Genomic DNA, 20,312 nt, shown 5'->3' with positions numbered 1-20,312 from the left:
GGATCCTTGAAGCTAAACTAGAACTCACCATCTCCTGGTGATTGGCCCAAAGTTACCCAGCCAGTTTTCATGCCTAAGGCGGGATTAGAACACACAGTCTCCTGGTGATTGGCCCAAAGTTACCCCACCAGTTTTCATGCCTAAGGCAGGACTAGAGCTCACAGTCTCCTTGGTTTCTAGTCTAGTGACTTAGTCACTTGACCAGACTACAGATAGAATTTATAAGTATCCAAATATATTCAGTACTTTAAATTCTAACAACTACAAAATGCAGGAGGAGAAGAAGGGAAGGAAAAGAAAAATGAAAAGGGGGTTTTCCATTGGAGAAGGGAATACAATCCAAAATCTTGAAGACAGCATAACTGGTGAGAACTCTGGAAAAAGCTATTTTTTTAGCAGGTGCAATTTTGCATCTCATGGAAAGTTTACTCAATTTAGTACTAGCTGGAAAGAGAGAGAGGAAAAAAAGGTAAACTGGCTTGTAGTTTGTATTTTAAATGATCAGCATGCATTGGGATTCGACATATTTTTCCTTTATCTTCCCTATGGCGCCTCCTTTGTCTGACATGGATGGCTTTACCAAGGCAGAAATGGAAGGATAGAAATATGTTCAGAGCCATCTCAAGGCTGAGCTTGCATTTCAACCTCTCCCCTGTAGGAAGATAATGAGCCTTGGCTGTAGATAGAACTCATCTGAGTTTTGTTTGCTGTACATGTTAAGGCATAATATCTCCTCGGTTCTGTTGATTTTTGCAATGGGGATGTTATTTAGACAATCACTGAATAAAGTAGACTTGCGATTTAGGAAAGCAGTTTGCTAGTAGCAAGTAATAAATCCATGGATATTATTGGTAACTACACATCGCTGAATAATTGCTTTTGAACGGAGACTTTGTCCTCCATGCCGACGCTTCCATCAAAACAGTCATACACAATGTGTGTGGAGTTAAACAGTAAAATCTGCCTTTGGAGATTTGTGCTAATGGACATTTCTAGATAGACACAAAGGCACAATCCTGAAGAATACCAACGTGTGCACCACCCTTTTGAGATAATTTTTCACGAAGAGGTGACATTTTCATATTAGCTAAAGTTTCTATGGTGCTGTTGTTGTTAGTTGCGAAGTTGTGTCCGACCCATCACGACCCCATGGACAATGTTCCTCCAGGCTTTCCAATCCTCTACCATCTTCTGGAGTCCATTTAAGCTCAAGGCAACTGCTTTGGGGACTCCATCCAGCCACCTCATTCTCTGTCGTCCACTTCTTCTTTTGCTCTCAATCATTCCCAACATGAGGCTCTTCTCCAGTGAGTCCTTCCTTCTCATTAGCTGGCCAAAGTATTTGAGTTTCATCTTCAGGATCTGGCCTTCTAAAGAGCAGTCAGGGTTGATCTCCTCTAGGACTGACCGGTTTGATCGCCTTGCAAGGGACTTGCAGGAGTCTTCTCCAGCACCAGAGTTCAAAGGCCTCCATTCTTTGGCTCAATTCTGTGGTGCTACAAGTCTATAATTTTAAGTATTAATTTGACAATGCACGTGCATTATGTATATTTTTCAAATTCACATGCTTGGAGGCTGAGACCTGGGTACTACCATGTGGGAGAGTTTGAACAATTAATCAGCTTGCCTTCAGAAGTTGTGGGTGCTCCATTATTGGAAGCTTTTAAGAAGAGATTGGAAAACCATTTGTCTGAAGTGGGATAGGGTTAGAAGACCTCCAAGGTTCATCCCAATTCTGATATTCTCTTATTCTGAAATCTGCTTAGGAGAGGACTAGAATAAAGGCCCCATTCCTCAAGAGGTTATGAGCTAGAATTCTGAAGCAGAAATGGTCCATGGACTCTACAACTTTTCCCTATATTAAATTATTTCTTAGATTTTTGTAGGTCTTTACAATAATCAGTGGTGGGATTCAGCCAGTTCACACCTGTTCGGTTGTTAACTTTCTAAGCAGTTCGGAATTTGAATTTGAATTTATTAGATTTGTTAGCCGCTCCCTCTCCACGAAGGGACTTGGGGCGGTGTACAATAAATAAAAAAGCACATATTATACAATTAAACATTCCACGGAGGAGGTAAAAAAGCACACAATCATTGCAGTACATAGAAATAGTAATAATAAGATTAAAAATTAAAATACCCCAATATAAAATTACAAGTTTAAAAGATTGCCAGGAGGATTAAAATGGAACTATGGTTGAACCAGGCCGGCTAGTTGAAAAAGGTGGGTCTTGAGTTTTGAACGGAAGGAGCGGAGGTTGGTAGTAATCCTAATGTCGGGGGGGGGGGGAGGTCATTCCAGAAGGCTGGGCCCATCACAGAGAAGGCCCTGCTCCTGGGCGCCACCCTCTGGCACTGCTTAGTGGACGGCACCCGGAGAAGTCCCTATGATGCTATTTACAGGACGCAGCAAACCTGTAACTTAGCACCCCTAGCATGGCCACCTGAGTCCAAATCTCGTTTTCTACTAAGACTGTATCCTTCCTTTCCTCGCCTGCTGTCTTTCTGATAGGAAGCTGATTTTCTCTTCCGTGGTTTCCCTTGATATAGCCAGTGTAAGCTGGATACCCAAAGTATTTTGACTTTGGTGAGTCTTTCATTAAGCATTTCTGGGAGGGAAAAAGCCTTGCTAACTGGTTCAGGAAAGGATTTTCATAGTAACTCTTTGGGGAATTGGAAGAGATTTGCTACACAGCAGCTTTCTGGCAATCGGCACGGAGAGAAGCCATTTTCCTTCCTCCAGCTAGGAATCACATTAGAATTACAATTTGATTAAAGAATTGCATTCTTTTAGCCTTTCTGGATTTTTTTTTCCTAATTGACTTTGGCTTTGATGGAATGTCCTAGTTAATTTCCTTATTTTCAGTGCCGTCTTTTTTTGTCTCCTCCAAGAAACAATGTAATTCACTAAGTATTGCCACTTGGTTGGCACTTCTGATCTTCCTTCCTTCCTTCCCTCATACCTGCCTCCCTTCTTCCCCCCTCCCTTCTTTCCCTCCCTTCCTTCCTCCTTCCATCCTCCCTCCCTCCCTCTCTTCTTTCCCCCTCTTCCTCCTCCCTTCTTTCCCTCCTTCCTTCCTTCTTTCCCTGCCTCTCTCCTTCCTCCCTGCCTCCCTCCTCCTTTCCTTTCCTCCCCTCCCTCCCTTCCTTCCTCCCTTCCTTCCTTCCTTCCCTCCCTCATCCCTGCTTCCCTTTTTCCCCCTCCCTTCTTTCCCTTCCTCCTTCCTCCTTCCATCCTCCCTCCCTCCCTCTCTTCTTTCCCTCTCTTCCTCCTCCCTTCTTTCCCTCCCTCCCTCCTTCCTTCTTTCCTTGCCTTCCTCCTTCCTCCCTGCCTCCCTCCTCCTTTCCTTTCCTTTCCCTTCCCTTTCCTTCCTTCCTTCCTTCCTTCCTTCCTTCCTTCCTTCCTTCCTTCCTTCCCTCCCTCCCTCCCCTGCAAATGATTCCCCTGATGAAACACAGTAATAGCAGAAGAATTAATGAGGAGCAGGGAGAGTAAAACCTGAGATAAAGAAAGGGTTTGGGGAGATACGTTCCTCCAAGGATCTTAATTTATTATGAAGGATGGGTAAATAGCCGATATCCTTCCTTACCACTTTTTCAGCAGAGCATTATACAAGCCGGACCGACTTCCTACCAGCCCAGCTGAGTCTGACTGTACACCAGGCTTATGACATTTTCCCCGCAGCAAAGTGGAGTAGCTACCTCAAGGAGTCAAAGAGATGTTGCTGCTGCAATTTGTTAGCGCTGTTCCTGTTGTTCAGTTTCTTCAATCTGAGGCTTTCCCCGAGTTCACACATTGTGCTCAACCATGATTTGCTTAATCGCCGTGAATTGGATGAATCACAGTTGGTTTGGCTTATACAACGTGCAAGAACTTAATTCATAGAAGCCCTGTTGGCAATTTGCCCTCTACAGCAAGCTAAAACCAATCAAATCACATTATGATTTAGTCCAAGATGTGAATGTTTCTTTATTTTCTAGAGAATTTAGGAGGAAATCATTCATTTCCATTGCAATATCCAGAGAGCAAGCTAAACATGCTCGTGACCATATCTGTAGAGTCCATAGAAAAACACAAGGTGTTCTAAATGTCTATGAAGATTCTCGGTCATCCTGGTCATGGATGTCCCAAAGGTAGGTGTGTGTGTGTTTTTTTGTTTTTTTTTACAAAAGGCAACTGGACTTTGTTTTCCCCCCAAGCATTTCACTTCTCATCCAAGAAGCTTCTTCAGTTCAGAACCGAAGAACGTTCTTGGACGAGAAGCGAAACGTCTTCAAGGAAAAAGAAAGTCCAGTTGCCTTTTGTAAAAAGCACCTTTGGGACAATGTGTGCCAGTGATACTGTATGATTTTTCTTTCCCTACCTTATTAATTGCTCATTGGGCATAAAATTCCCCTTGGTATATGGGGTACGAGGGAAGGAGCTTTGGAGTCTGAATTGGGGTCTCATAGCTGCTTTCTGACCCTGGTTTGACCCATGAACACTATTCATGGTTAGTAATACCATGAATATTGTTGTATCCAGTTTAACACCATGGTTATTTCTTTGAAGAGCCCTGGTGGTTAGAATGCAGGATTGCAGGCTAATTCTGCTAACTGCCATCTGCCAGCCATTCGAGTCTCACCTGCTCAAGGTTGACTCACCCATCTATCCTTACAAGGTTGGTCAAATGAGCCCTCAGGTTGATGGGGGAAATATCCTGACTCTGTAAACCGCTTAGAGAGGGCTGTAAAGCACCATGAAGCGGTATACAAGTGCAAGTGCTCAGTGCTAATCCCACAATGTAAGAATGTGTTTGCGATGACCATCATGTTGGCTGCGTCTTAAATTGGAATAAGATAAAAACAAAGATTGGGTAGAGAATAAATTTCAGCTGACGCCTTGCATTTTCTCAACTGTCTGGTCTTTTAAGGTCTCCCAGATGCTACAGTCCAAAATGATTAGTTGGATTCTTGGATGGCTTTTCTAAAGAAAATTTAAGACTCACTGGAGTCCAATCGAACATTATTTTTCCTCTCACTCTCTTGCATGGAGGTACAGAGTATTGATTAGCTAGATATTTTGGATGACAGGATGATACATAGAGTGTGTGTGATTCAGAGTGTTTGCAGCCGATCCAAAAAGTCCTGAGGGAATCAGGGGGAAGCTGCAGCCAAGCTGAAATATTTATCTGGAACTGGATGGAATAACCAACATTTGGTGATCTTACGTCATTTAGGAAGGTGTCCAAATCTGGGGCCTGATTCAGATGGCAGGAAAATAAGAAATGGTTGGTCCATCTGTTGCAATACGATCAATGCTTCAAGGCCTCAGGCAAAGCCGGTTCTTGTCACCTGCTATCTAATTCTTTCAGCCCCTGGCAGTTACAGTTTAATCGAGGGTATCAGCATTCAGTGTCTATTAAAATACTTTGCTACGTTGTAGAGCCGTGATGGTGAACCTGTGGAACGCGGGCTGGAAGTGGCACGCAGAGCCATCTCTCCGGGCACGCCAGCCATTGCCCGTTGCTCTTCTGGGTTCCGGCACATCGACCAGCTGGTCTTCACTTGCGCGGGAGTGCTGGAAACCAAAAACGCATCTGCCCAGTTTCCATGCGCATGCCCGGAAGATGATCTTCTGGTTTCTGGTGCGCATGCACAATGGTCACCTGGTCTTCTGGTTTTTGGCGCCAATGCGTACACAAAGACCAGTTGGCCGATGCGCTTGCGCATGCAGGGAAACCAGCATATCGTTTTCCCAACGTGCGCATGCACTCGTGGCAGCTGCTCTTCTGGTTCTTGGCACGCGGGTGCGCGCGCACAGACGCACATTCCCATTTTGGCACATAGTGCCAACACTGTTCTAGAGCTATATTTTCAATTTCAGCCACCTTAAGATAGGCCTTTTGGATTTCACAGGCACCGTTCCCTTGGATTGTATCCTCTAACAGAAGACGCATTAAAAAAATACATAAAAGCCCATCAGGTACAAGCTGAGCTCTTTTAATTTAGCAGCTTTGACCTACATTTATATAAGAAAGATGGGATTGCTAGTGTTAAGTGACACAAGCGCGCGCGCACACACACACACACACACACACCTCCCCTTAGTTCTATTTGGAAAGATAGTGGAGAAAAGAAAGAGCATTCTTTGCTGCTGATGTCAGTTAAAGCTGTGCTTAAATTGCACTGAGCCCGGTGAACAGTCTGGAACAAAAGAAGTGAAGTATTGATTTGCCTGTTAATGGACTCCCTTCTTAGCCAGGGATGGCAGCAGCTACTGCTCCCACCCCACATCTCTTTTTACCAGTATAAAGTCAGCTTTGTTTGCCAGATTAACTCCTTTCGTTTTCATGGCAAGCAAAGGCGAGGGATGCTTCCCCCCTCCGCCCCCAATAGGGACCATACGGCCCAGGAAAGGCTTCTGCAGATGTGGACCATATGGACCATAAATGCTTCTTCAGATGTGGACCTTATGGACCAGAAATGCTTTTTCAGATATGGACCATTGGATCAGGGATCCTTTTTTTAGATGTGGACTATATGAACCAGGGGATGCTTCTTCAGATACGAACCATATGCACCGTACTAGAAGTGAGGGGGAAAATTGCCAACATTGTTTAATATTTAGGCAGTGGGGATTGGAGTAAGACGCAGAAGAACAATTGCTTTTCCTGTAGTAATATATTCTGTTTTTGAGGAGAGAAAATGTACAAAAGATACATTATAGGAAGCATTGATTTATCGAGAGGAATCAGTTTTGATGGAAACTTTCTCCTCCTCCTCCTCTCCTCCTCCTCCTCCTCCTGATAGGAAACTTCAACAGCTCGTTTTCCACCCGGTGGCCCCAATCCGAATTACCGCCCCCTCACTCTGTAGCTGTCAATCTAGTCTTGACATTTCTATGATTGAGCTACTTTTGTTCTCAATTTTGCAGCTGAGAGAAGCATTTCAGATGTACAAGAATAGCACAAAGTACAGCTCAGTTTTACCAGTTTAGACAACAACAAGAGGAAATTGCTGTACGTTTTAGGTTTAAAGCATCAACACAGAAGGATTGAAGGCATATATGTGCATGTGAGACTGAGACGTTTCAAAATCTAATCATGTGGTCTCCTGCATGCCAAATGAAGTGGGCAAAATCCTTGGTCTTCATGGATGCCAGAGTGCCAGAAAACGGACTGAAAATGGCCTGAAAATAGGCTGTTTTCTGGGCCATTTTCTGGCTATTTTTCAGGCCAAATGTGGCCTGAAAACAGCCCCCCCCCAATGGCCCCCAAACAGCCCCCAAAACAGGCATGAGGATGCCAGCCAACTGGTTTTTGCAGGTGCTAGAAAATGGCCCGAAAATGGCCATACAAATGGCTCAAACTGTCCCAAACCAGCCAAAAAACAGACATGCACATACTGGCCAGCTGGTGTTTGGGTTTTTGGTGCTACCACACATGTACATACACACGCATTCCGGTTTGGGCACTTGATGATGAGAAGGTTTACTATCACTGGTCTAGGACAAAGCTGGATAATGTAAGTTGCTTTGATTACAGAAGTCAAAGAAGCTTTAAAGCGGAAGGTCCCATAGGAAATATGAACCAAGCCAGTTTTATATCGAGTATGAGCCCTACACCCTTTGCTCCTTATTGCTCCTGTCCTTATTTAATCGATGCCATACTTTATTTTTTCTGTTCACTTCTCAATATTGTATGTCGAAGGCACAATTCTGTCTCATCGTAGGACCTTTGATTCTGACAGCTTTAACCTTCATAGAAGTGGTGAAGTTGAGGAAAGGGTGCACCACATTCCCCAAACAAAATTGAATGTTGTTGACCTCCTTTTTAAAAAAAATCTTCTTAGGGTGTAAAACAGTGTTTCTCAACCTTGGCAAGCTTTAGAGAGATGGACTTCAGCTTCCCGAATTCATCCACCCATTTTAAACTTGCCAAGGTTGAAAACCACTAGTAAGCAAGTAAGCAAAGATTAATGCTAGTCTCAAAACATTTTGCATTGTTGTTGTTGTTAGTTGCGAAGTCATGTCCGACCCATTGCAACCCCACGGACAATGCTCCTCCAAGCCTTCCTGTTCTCTACCATCCTCTGGAGTCCAGTTAATGTCACACCGACTGCTTGGGTGACTCTATTCAGCCGCCTCATTCTCTGTCGTCCCTTTCTTCTTTTGCCCTCCATCTCTCCCAGCATGAGGCTCTTCTCCAGGGAGTCCTTCTTTCTCATTAGGTGGCCAAAATAGTTGAGTTTCCTCTTCAGATCTGGCCTTCTAAAGAGCAGTCAGGGTTGATCTCTTCCAGGACTGATCAGTTTGATGGTCTTGCAGTCCAAGGGATTCGCAGGAGTCTTCTCCGGCACCAGAGTTCAAAGGCCTCAATTCTTTAGTGCTCAGTCTTCCTTATGATCCAACTTTCACAGCCATCCATTGCAACTGGGAAAACCATAGCCTTGACTATACGCATTTTTATTGGCACAGAGATGTCTTTGCTTTTTAGTATGCTGTCTAGATTTGCCATAGCTTTCTTCCCCAGGAGCAAGCGTCTTTTAATTCCTCGGCTGTAGGCCCCATCTGCGGTGATCTTGGAGCCCAGGAAAATAAAATCTGTCACTACTTCCATTTCTTCCCCATCTATTTGCCAGGAATTGAGAGGGCGGGATGGATCTTAGTTTTCTTAATGTGGAGTTTCAAGCCAACTTTTGCACTCTCCTTTTTCACCCGCATCAAGAGGCTCTTTAGTTCCTCTTCACTTTCTGCCATTAGAGTGGCATCATCTGCATATCTGAAGTTGTTGATATTTTTCCCTGCAATCTTAATTCCATCTTGTGATTCATCTAGCCCCGCCTTGCCCTATTTTGCATTGCGGATAGAGAAGATTCCGTTATGGTGGTGAAAGGTGATCTCCTAATTAAGGGAAGATTGTCTGCAGAGATAGTATTATTAGATCAGGTTTGTTTCCTGAATCTTAGTTTATGAGACTAATGAAAAAAAAGATTCCATGTAGAAGATGACTTAATGTCTCATGGGAGACTGGAGGCATTTCATCGTCTGATATAGATAACTACCGAATGATATTTCTACTTGACCCTGTCCCCATCAAAGTAATTAATATCCCATCCAATTATTTTATTACCTAAGACAATCTTCTGCCCTCTTTCTGACAGTCAAGAAAAATGATGAAGTAAATAAGTGAAAATACTCTCCTTTAATGACATCAATAATTCGTTGCCTAAAGTGAGTAACTTAAGATAAACTAACTTTCATTGTCAATAGTTTTTTCTCTGAACACACGTTAAAAAAATGAAATTCTGATCCTCTCTCTCAAAAGAAAACGAATATATACCCACACACAGACATGCACGTTCATAAACATATGACACACACACGCACGCATGCACGCACACAAACACACAAACACACACACAAACACACACACACTACAGTGCATTTTGAAATACAAAGTGGAAAAAACAGTCTTGGGAGTTAACAAGATTGATAGTATATGGTATAAAGTTATTGCAGAGTATAGATGTCCTGCTTTGGATACTACAAAGTTTCCTCCCAGAAGGTAACAAAGAAAACCAGTCATGGAGAGGATGTGCAGCGATACACATCCTGCAGACCCTGCTCAAGCATTGCTTAGGTGCCATGTCCTGGATGGAAGGAAGTAAACTTCCAATAATCTTTTCTGCTGTCCTCACCACTCTCTGCCCAGCCTTCCTGTCCAAAACAGTAATGCTTCTAAACCAGGGGTCCCCAACCACTGGTCCATGGATGGGCATTGGGCTGAGGCAGGCCAGAAACTGATCTGCGCAAACATCTGAAGCCCCGTCTGTGGGATGCAGGCAACATGCAAAACCATGATTTCTCTGGTCCACAGAAAAACCTCTTTCCATGAAAGTGGTCCCTGGTGCCCAAAAGGTTAGGGGCCGCTGTTCTAAACCACACAGTAATACAATTTGATAGAATGCTTTCGATTGTCCCTCTATAGCAGAAGTGGGGAACTATGTCCCCCTCTCCCTTTCTCTCTCCCTTTCTCTCTTTCTTTCTTTCTCTCCCTTTCTCCCTTTCTTTTCTCATAGGTAGTGATTCTGGATGGCATACAACATTCAGAGTGACTATGGCCAATGTACGCCCTTCCTCTCCTCTCCTCTTCCTTCCCCTTTCCCCTTTCCCCTTTCCCCTTTCCCCTTTCCTTCTCTTTCCTTCCCTTCCCTTCCCCCTTCCCCCTTCCCTTCCCTACCCTTCCATTCCCTTCCCCCTTCCCCCTTCTCCCTTCCCCCTTCCCCCTTCCCCCTTCCCCCTTCCCCCTTCCCCCTTCCCCCTTTTTCCTTTCCTTTCCTTTCCTTTCCTTTCCTTTCCTTTCCCTTCTTTTCCTTTCCTTTCCTTCCCTTCCCTTCCCTTCCCTTCCCTTCCCTTTCCTTTCCTTGCATAAATGGGAAGATTCTGCAAGGATGCAGTACCAAAATTGGGAAATGTTACTTTATACCAATAGCCTGAATTACGTGGCAAGCCCATCATACAAATAATCAGTTTTTAACAAATTCTATACCTCTCTAAGACAATATCCTGGTAGAGACTTTAATTAGCTTTCTGGCAAATAAAAGTCCATTGGGGTCCAGCTTCCTCCACGAAGCCTCCTGTAGGCAGAGTGGGATGCGGTAGCTTTAATAGTGGCATGGAAGGTGAAATCACATGTTGGGTGAGAAAAACTGGATCTACAGAAATTCCCAGCTCTAAGGTAATTATGCTACACTGCAGGAGGCTTTGTTATTATCTCTCTGTGATGGAAGATCACACACTGGGTGAAATTCTGAATTCTTTCCAATTTTTACAGATGCCTTATAAAATTATGCTGGAGAAGACAGCCTCTCTGGAGCCCTCTCATACAAACCTATCAGGAAAAATGGTCTTTGTGGTTGCTAGGCAATTTTCAGGTGTTAATAACTCGAGTCCCAACTGTTGAAATTTCTGCTGGATGGATAATGAAACTTCTTGATGCCCTGGAGATCAATATTCTTTCTGCCTAATGAAAGATCATCTCAGTTCACATTTTTTTCCCTTATTCATTCAGTGAATTATAATTCTACCTTCTTTTCTATATATAAAATCCACAATATAATTTCCAGAGTAATCTATGGGTGCCCAATAACACATTTTTGCAATGTGGAGGATTCTACCCAATCCTACTTTCACCCATCTTTGTCTCTTATCCTATGGTCACTCATGGACATGAGCATCTTTGTCCTCAACTAATTGTTTGTACTTTGGCAAACTTAAACTTCATCTAAGACTGCTAGCATTCAATGCACCCTTTGTGAATGGGTCATGTTATCCTGAATCATGCAAGAACATATTCTTATGGAATAAATGGGCTTTTACTGTACAGTTTATGGAGATGTGTGCATTTGGCTGTTTAGCAAACTCCGATGAGATGCTAAAGGATGAGACAATATTATGGTCCAATATTTTAAAACTAATGACAACAGCTTTAAGAAGGTTATGCCTCTAAGCTGAGTCTGCAATTCATCCTGAAAATCTCTGCCAGATGCTGTTATTTGACTCAAAGGAGTTGCATTTAGTTTCATATAATGGCATGAAAATATGTTTTTTTAAAATTTTCTCATTCCTTAAAACAACACCTCCCACATCAAGGAATTATAGCAAAGTCCTTCCTTCCTTCCTTCCTTCCTTCCTTCCTTCCTTCCTTCCTTCCTTCCTTCTTTCCTTCCTTCCTTCTTTCCCTCCCTCCTCAAGATAAAGGAGGAATGATCTGTGCACGTGACATTTCATGTTCCATGTGACTTTGACATTATATGACATGTGTCAACCTTGTCCAAATTCGGCACGGGCTTACTATAAAGATCTTGAGCCACTTCTGTTTCTTAAAGTAGCTTTCTTCAATAATTTTCCCTATTAAAACTTTTATACAGCTTGTAAAATTTCTTTCCCATTTCCTTTTTATTTTCTCTCTTGGTTGTGCCTGTAAACCACCTCCTAAAATAAAAAAACGAGGAGACAAATAAAAGTGGAAGCAATACTATAGAAAATATATTAAGCTTGTGTACATCAAAGCATTTTAAAAAGGCTGAAGAGATGCAGAATGGAATGTGGAGTTCCAGTTTTCTCCTCCCAAGTTCGTTACCGAAATTCTTACTGGCCATTAAGGTTTGTTAGCTGAGTTTGCTTTTTCTCCTCTTTTCTGCTCTTCCCTTTCTCCTTTCAAGCCATGTTTTTAGAGTGTAACACGGCCATCAGAGGCTGTCTCCCTATTTCAGTTGAATCTGAACTGCTTGCTGTGCCATCTCAAGTCGAGGCTGCAAATAAATACGATTTCACTTATAATCCCTGATAGTGCAACTTTATGAGCAATCTTTAGATGTCCTTTGTGAGGCTAAAAGGCAGCACATCAGATTTAATTAAGAGAAAACTTACAAGAGAAAAAGAAGTGTATTTTATTTGAGCAGAATCTTGCACAGCTGTTTCAGGGGGGGTTGGGAGGGTGGAGGGTATCTCTCTTCCTCTGTTGATCCAAGTCATAATGAAAGAACATCCTCTCTGGAGCTTAAGCCGTCAATAGCGAGTCTTGAGAGACCATTCTGGGAGGAGTTTGACTCTGTTGCCCCCGAGGATTTGGACAGGTTGCGTGGAAGGCTGCGACCCACCACATGTTCAATGGACCCGTGCCCCTCCTGGCTGGTACTGGCAGCCTGGGAGGTGACACGAGGCTGGCTTCTGGGCCTGGTGAACACCTCATTGGGTGAGGGTTACTTACCAACCGCCTTGAAAGAGGCGGTGGTGAGACCCTTGCTCAAGAGACCTTCGCTCGACCCAATGGAGCTAGCTAATTACCGTCCAGTCTCCAACCTCCCCTTCTTGGCGAAGGTTGTTGAGAATGTGGTGGCGCAGCAGTTTCCACGACACCTGGACGAATCCGACTATCTAGACCCACGCCAGTCCGGCTTCCGACCTGGGTACAGCACTGAGACAGCCTTGGTCGCGTTGGTTGATGATCTCTGGAGGGCCAGAGATAGGGGTTGTTCCTCTATCCTGGTCCTATTAGACCTCTCGGCGGCTTTTGATACCATCGACCATGGTATCCTATTGCGCCGGTTGGAGGGGATGGGAGTCGGAGGCACCGTTTTGCGGTGGTTCGGCTCCTACCTCTCCGACCGGAAGCAATGTGTGTTGACAGGGGGGCAGAGGTCGTCCCTGAGGCCACTCACCTGTGGGGTGCCGCAGGGGTCGGTCCTCTCGCCTCTCCTGTTCAACGCATATGTGAAGCCGCTGGGTGAGATCATCCGTGGTTTTGGGGTTGAGTACCACCTGTATGCTGATGACACTCAGCTGTACATTTCAACCCCAAACCACCCCAACGAGGCTATCGAAGTGATGTCCCGGTGTTTGGAAGCCGTCGGGGTCTGGATGGGGGACAACAGACTCAAACTCAACCCCTCCAAGACCGAGTGGCTGTGGGTACCGGCGCCTCGGTTCAGCCAGCTGACACCATCGCTGGCCATAGGGGGCGAGCAACTGTCCCCTGTGGAGCGGGCGCGGAATTTGGGCGTCCTCCTTGACGCTCGGCTGTCAATGGAGGACCATGTGGCAGCCGTGGCAAGGGGGGCGTTCCACCAGGTTCGCCTGGTGCGCCAATTGCGCCCCCTACTGGACCGGAGTGCCCTGCGCACAGTCACTCATGCGCTGGTGACGTCTCGCCTGGACTACTGCAATGCCCTCTACATGGGGCTTCCCTTGGGACGCATCCGAAGACTGCAGCTAGTACAGAATGCAGCCGCGCGGGTTATCATGGGGAGTACACGTTACTCCCACGTAACACCGCTCCTGCGCGAGCTGCACTGGCTACCTGTGGCCTTTCGGGTGCGTTTCAAGGTATTGATTACCATCTTTAAAGCGCTCCATGGCATAGGACCTAGTTATCTGCAGGATCGCATCCTACCACACACGTCCCTGCGACCTATCCGCTCACACAGGGAGGGACTCCTCCTGGTGCCGTCCGCTAGGCAGTGTCAGCGGGCGACACCTAGGAGTAGGTCCTTCTCTGTGATGGGCCCAACCCTCTGGAATGACCTCCCCCCCGACATTCGAACCACCACCGACCTCCGTTCCTTCCGTCAAAAGTTAAAGACTCACCTGTTTCAATCAGCTGGCCTGGCACTCTCTTAGTTTTACCTCCCGGGGATTTATTTTAATTGGGTTTGGGTTTTAATTGGGGATGTTTTTAAGGTTTTAACTGCTTTACTTTAAGATACAGTCTTCTAACCTCCTCATTTAATTTAAGATTTGTGTATTTATATTTATTCCTATGTATTTGTGTTTTAATTTGACTGTACACCGCCCCGAGTCCCTTTCGGGAGAGGGGGCGGTCTAGAAATCTAAATAAAGTAAAGTAAGTAAAGTAAAGTAAGATTTCATAGTTTGGAAAATAGGCAAAACACTTTTCTTTCCAATACAGCCAATTATTTTCTCCTTGTTTCTATTTGACTCATCTTCCCCCCCTCCCCACATACCTATTATTGTGGATAAATAAGTGGCGGCCCCTGGAGCCCAACCCCCGAAGCAAAGGAACATGGCAGATACAAAATGGCGGAAGCTCTCTCCCATCCCAGCTGTGATTTGGTTTTTATGACGATCTTTCCACTTTGGATCTGTAGGACGTTCGCACACACCCATCTCCTAGGAAAATGAGATACATTAGGAAACATTAAAAGGACAGAATATTTCCCCTAAAAGGGAGGCAGAAACCTACCCCCCCCCACACCTTTGTCAATGGGCCATTAAGGCCTGAGCCAGTCTATTCTACATAACAAAGATCTACCTCCTTCAGGCAGAGCCGTAATAGGAATCCCAAAGCCCTTTCATTACATCATCACCCAGCAAGAGTCAACCAAGCCTGGGACTCAGGACAGCCTACAGAGTTGCCCCTGCATGGCCCCATGGGAGTCTGACAACCAATCAGAATACAAGCTCAAATTCAAAAATGCAGAGAGTGCATAAACCAACGGCACTCTCAAACCATGTGGTCCTGTCCACCATTAAAAACCATCTTTCCAAGCAGCCTCCATATTTCCAGGGTCTTTCTCCCCACTTGGAATTCCAACAGATCTTATGTCTTCGAAAGGAATCTCTGCAAATGGTGTGAGAATTGCAGTGTGTTGTGAGAAGGGAGGCGGCTCTTAGCTCTGTTGACACCCAGTTGAAGGCAGGGAAGAGTTGTGTGGGTGTATGTCAGATTGCCACCCACTCGCCCGGTGAATAAACTGCTGCTTTCCCTCTCAAGCTGATTCTGTTTGAAGAGGAATTCTGCAAAAAAAAGGGGGACGGGGAAGGGTGGGGGAAGAGACAATCATACCCCTTTGTGTAAATTAAATGAATAAACGCAATTAAAAATTAAAAGGTTGCTGTCGGGAAACGAAGACTTGATTTAAATAAATGGGACCATTCTTGTTAGTTACAGAATCCAAGACAATAAAGCAGAGACCATGGTGTTTTTTCTGAACTCCTTAGCATCAGAGCGTGCTAATTACTGTATAAGAAATACTAATGATCTGATGGTCATTTCGAAAAATCCTCTCTTAGCGAGCACCTAGAAGCCAAGAGGAACATATGTGCCAAATTTCAAGTTTTTAGGCTTTACGGTTCTGGAGATTTTTGTGATGAGTGAGTGGTACTTGCCTTTTATATCTATCTATCTATCTATCTATCTATCTATCTATCTATCTATCTATCTATCTATCTATCTATCTATCTATCTATCTATCTATCATCTATGATATAGATGATGGGAAAGGCGTATCTTTGGGGAATTTCCTTTATCGTCCTGCGCGCAGGATGCTGTAGCTCAGTGGCAGTTTGCAAGATCTGTCTGGGGAGAAATCTTGTGGCCAGCTGCTGCTGATCTGACTTGGCCGCACTGAAATAGATGGGCCAGATGGTTTGAGTATGTATATAAAGGTGTTGATATAATAATATTGCAGCAAAACCGGAATGGGGTAATGGCGAAGAGCTGGGACAGGCAATCTGCGTTCTCTGTACAGCCCCTCTAATCTTTTACCGTCAATTGCTTTGGAAATCAATTTGAGATATGGATGTTGATCCAAACTTTTGCAATGTAATTATCAAGGTGTTGTTAGTGGGAAAAGCATAGATCTGGGAGCAGAGAGACCTGGATTTAGTCCACTTTCATTTGTTGAAGCTCCTAGGATGATTGGAGTCTTGTCGCTTTCTTTTGGTCCGATTCAGAAGTGGTATTCAGCAGGTTCTGACCAGTTCTGGAGAACCAGAAATTTTGAGTAGTTCGGAGAACTGGTAAACACCACCCTTGGCCCCACCCCCAGCTATTCTCTGCCTCCCGAGTCTCAGTTGATCAGGAGGAAATGGGGGATTTTGCAGTATCCTTTCCCTGGAGTGCGGAGGGAATGGGAATTTTACAGTAACCTTCCCCTGCCACACCCACCAAGCCATGCAATGCCATGCCCACCAAGCCACACCCACAGAACTTGTAGTAAAATTTTTTGAATCCCACCCCTGGTCCAGTTGTTATAAGGAAAAAAAAAGGATGGAAAGTTAAGTATGGTACAAAATAGGAACGTATCTATCTATCATCTATCTATCTATCTATCTATCTATCTATCTATCTATCTATCTATCTATCTATCTATCTATCTATCACCTACCTACCTACCTACCTACCTACCTACCTACCTACCTACCTACCTATCTATCTATATTCTTGCTTTTAAAAAGAGCAATAATAGCAATGAGTGACAATCTAATCAATAAGGAACAGATGGAGTATTTCAACGTAAGCTCCACCTCTTTTGTACCATCTATTGTCATTGGAAGTCGGGCAGCATATAAATTTTACCTCATGTTTTTCTGTTGGAAAAAAAAACACTTCTCGCCCACACCCCCTACCTTCTGGAACATTCTTCCTCCAGAGATGAGAATGTCACCAACCCTCTTGGCTTTTCATAATGCCTTAAAGACCTAGTTAGGTATGTGGGTTTGGGATCCCAGTGTGCTCAGGGACACTTTTTTTGCTTAATATTTCTTTTTACCATTTTTCTCAGCTGCTATGTTTATGTTTTTGTTACAGTTGTGCATGGTTTTAATTGGTTTTGGGATTGTTCACCACCCATGACCATTTGTTTGAAATGGGCAGGTACAGAAATTGGATGGATGGATGGATGGATGTGTGGGTGGCTGGGTAGATGGATGGATGAACGGATGGACAAAATGAATGAATGAAGCTTCATCTGGACAGCAAGATATCTCTAGCACATGCAATAGTAATTTACCACTTGGATCATTTTCATTGACTTTGTACAAGAGTGGTTAATATGGACAACTCTGGGATGATCCAGAAAAGCAAAGATGTTTCATGTGGTCTACTCTGGGAAGGGCAAGGGCTGTTGGGACAAGTCCAAGCAGTCACCAGGAGATAAACCCTGGCTTGAAGGTTTCCTTGTGAGGAACAGGTCTAGTAGAGTGCAAACAGATGACCCCAAAGATCTCTCCCCATCTCTGGAGAGATTTTCATTGACTAAAGACTGGTTCCTGGCCAGTGATTCCACCACAGAGCTGTCCCCATTCATGGAGTTGCTTAAAGGGACATCTGACCTGGTATCAGTTCTCACCTAGGAGCCCCAAGAAGTAATATATCTTGAACCAATCCTTGTTTTCTGATATTTCTGGAAGTACCATGGACTAACGGGAAGTAAAAAATTTGATCCATGATTACGGAAAGACAGGTAAATCCTCTGTTCTCCTGCTGCCAAGAAGCATTGAGGTTTATTACATTGATGGCCTCTGGGTATTGTAATAACCAACAGAGTGCAGTTTAGTCAGAAGCAACTAATGTTAAATGATTCAAGAAAGCAGAATGGAAATTAAATGGCTTGATCCAGGTGGAGTTAGGCGTTTCAGGGCAATAAAGACTGAAAGAATTCTAGAGGAATGGTAAATAATTATCACATCTCCTTGACTATAATGCAAGCAGTGATAAGTTTAAGGTTATGGCACTTAGTTTGCATGCATGTGTAAAAATACAGTGTCTTTGGAGGTGACCAGAGTTTTAAGATGGGATGTATGTTGAGCTCTTTATGCAATAGATACCAGTTATAGCTATCACCAAGAACATTTCAATGATTCAAATGCTCATAATGTTCTCAACTGAGCAGAAAAGAGACAAAATGATCAATGGGACACTGCTGTAGGTGATTAAATCTAAAATTGTTGCAAAGAAAAGGATACATATATATTAATGTTAAGACGGGGAGAGCATTTCCCACCCTTTAAATTCCACAAGAAAATCCAAACGGGATGAAAAACTAATTTTGGACTGTTTTAAGTTCACCCAAATTGTGCCAAAAATGAACCAAGATCTACTGTGCTACTTAACATTGTTGTTGTTGTTGTTGTTGTTGTTATGGGGGTTTCAAGATGGGAGTGGGAGTCTTAATCTACTTTCTGCCAATTCTAGTCAGTGTTTTGCCCTGAGGTCCAGTTGATAGGCTTGGAGTTTTGGACCAGCATTAAAAATCTTGCAAGCCTGAAGTTTGACATATCTTGTGAGGTGCAAAGGATCAGGACTAAACCTTTGATTACACTTCAGAGATTTATTGCTTAAGCCTATACACAAGAATTTAGTGAACTAGTAAAGTTCAATACTAAAGTGATGCTAGATAAGGTCAACGGAATTCAAGAAATGTTGGACTTGGACCATTGATGGCAATATTAAAATTCTAAGCTGATGATGCACTTAACTCCACCTCCACCTGGTCTTCTCATACATGTCTTTTGCTAGGCTGTACATTGGATTTGTAAGGTTGCTTGCATTACAAAGGATGGCAAGAATAAGAAGAGTTACTGTGGATTCATGTCCATGTTTCTTATGCCATTATGAGTTTATGTCAGCATTATCATTACAGAACCTCAGATTCAAATATTTCTGGTTAAACAAATCATGTTCTTCTCCTCTCTTTCCATTACAGGTTCTTATCTGATGGTCAATTCCTCCCAGCACAATCCAGGGCAGAAAGCACAAATCCTCTTTCAGACATTGAGTGAAAATGACACTCACTGCCTTCAGTTCAGCTACTTCATGTATAGTCGGGATGGGCACAGTCCTGGGACTTTGAATGTCTTTGTCAAGATGAATGGAGGGCCACTGGGAAGTGTGGTGTGGAATGTCTCTGGCTCCCATGGTCGGCAATGGCATCAGGTGGAGCTCGCTGTCAGCATGTTTTGGCCCAATGAATACCAGGTGAGACGAGGATTGCTGTCAGGCACAATAAATCAGGAAGCAAGGTGGTTGAAATGACTACAGGTTTATTGCATGCTAACTCTGCCTACACGAATCTGAACTACTACTTCTAGTAAAGAATCTCAACTACTCAAAGCAAGTGGGTGGTAGACAGGAATCAACGGAATTCAAGGTGGGCTGGACTTGGATCTCTTGTGGGCATGAAAGGATTCAAAACTGATGACACGTTTGACTCCTCCCTCAGGCTCAGCCTCCTACAGTTGCCTTTCTGGAGAAACCTTGTGGGAGATTTGGGATAAATTCTGATGCTTGAGGAAAAGCACCTCCTGAAAAGGGAGGTGGGTGGCTGAATTTACAAACAGAACCCTAAACCGTACCATGGATTAGCAAAACCCATTTAGTGTGTTCACTGAACATGCCAAATCCAAAATAATAAACCATACGGCTTGAGGCTATGGGTTGAGATAATTACCGGATTTCCTGTCTTCTACCAACTACAAGGTGTGAACTCTATCATAGTCTATTCTACTTGTTACATGCCCAATTAGGTGGTAGCACCTAGCTCTTCTTCAAAGGTCTGAAAAAGCTCAGCAAGTTTTTTTTTAGTTCTTCCTTGGGTGAATGCCAAGAAATCCCAGATTGTAGGTTAGAGTTGGGAATTCACAAGAAAGTCCCAGAAAAATAATAATGGTACAGCACTTCCAGTTGTTCCAAAAGCTGCATGGATATTGCATAAAATCCAGAGAAGTTGAGCTTGACTGGAAGCACACTTGATTTTAATATTCTATGGAAATCCAGCTCTTCGTTTATGAGAAAGATGAAAATGCGAGACAAGAGGATTTCACTGGATTGTCAATAGTAATTGTCTAATAATTAATTAATTGTCACTAGCCCATTCTTTTTATTCTCCTGGGATGGATGCTTGTCACTGCATAATCGGACTGATTTGTGCTAATTTCTGCTTTATGATCAGATGAGATTTATTATCACACTTCCCCCAAAGGAAGTTGATCATTGGCTTCAGATAGTCTTCCCCTCAATCTAGGT

General features: G+C 43.8%; 1 protein-coding gene across 4 annotated transcripts in view; it reads left to right on the top strand.

Annotated features, from left to right (window-relative positions):
* PTPRU (protein tyrosine phosphatase receptor type U) overlaps nucleotides 1-20,312 on the top strand; it is a 274,199-nt gene that overhangs the window by 64,628 nt on the left and 189,259 nt on the right. For all 4 annotated transcript variants that reach the window (XM_081962455.1, XM_081962453.1, XM_081962454.1 and 1 more), the window contains exon 3: nucleotides 18,994-19,265. In XM_081962455.1, the coding sequence (XP_081818581.1) occupies nucleotides 19,005-19,265 (261 nt within the window). In that variant the 5' untranslated portion in view covers nucleotides 18,994-19,004. The remainder of the gene's footprint in view (nucleotides 1-18,993; nucleotides 19,266-20,312) is intronic.

The sequence above is a fragment of the Natrix helvetica genome, assembly GCF_964273705.1.
Source record: "Natrix helvetica genome assembly, chromosome: 9".
Taxonomy (NCBI): Eukaryota; Metazoa; Chordata; class Lepidosauria; order Squamata; family Natricidae; genus Natrix; species Natrix helvetica.
This window is presented reverse-complemented; position numbering and strand designations above follow the sequence as displayed.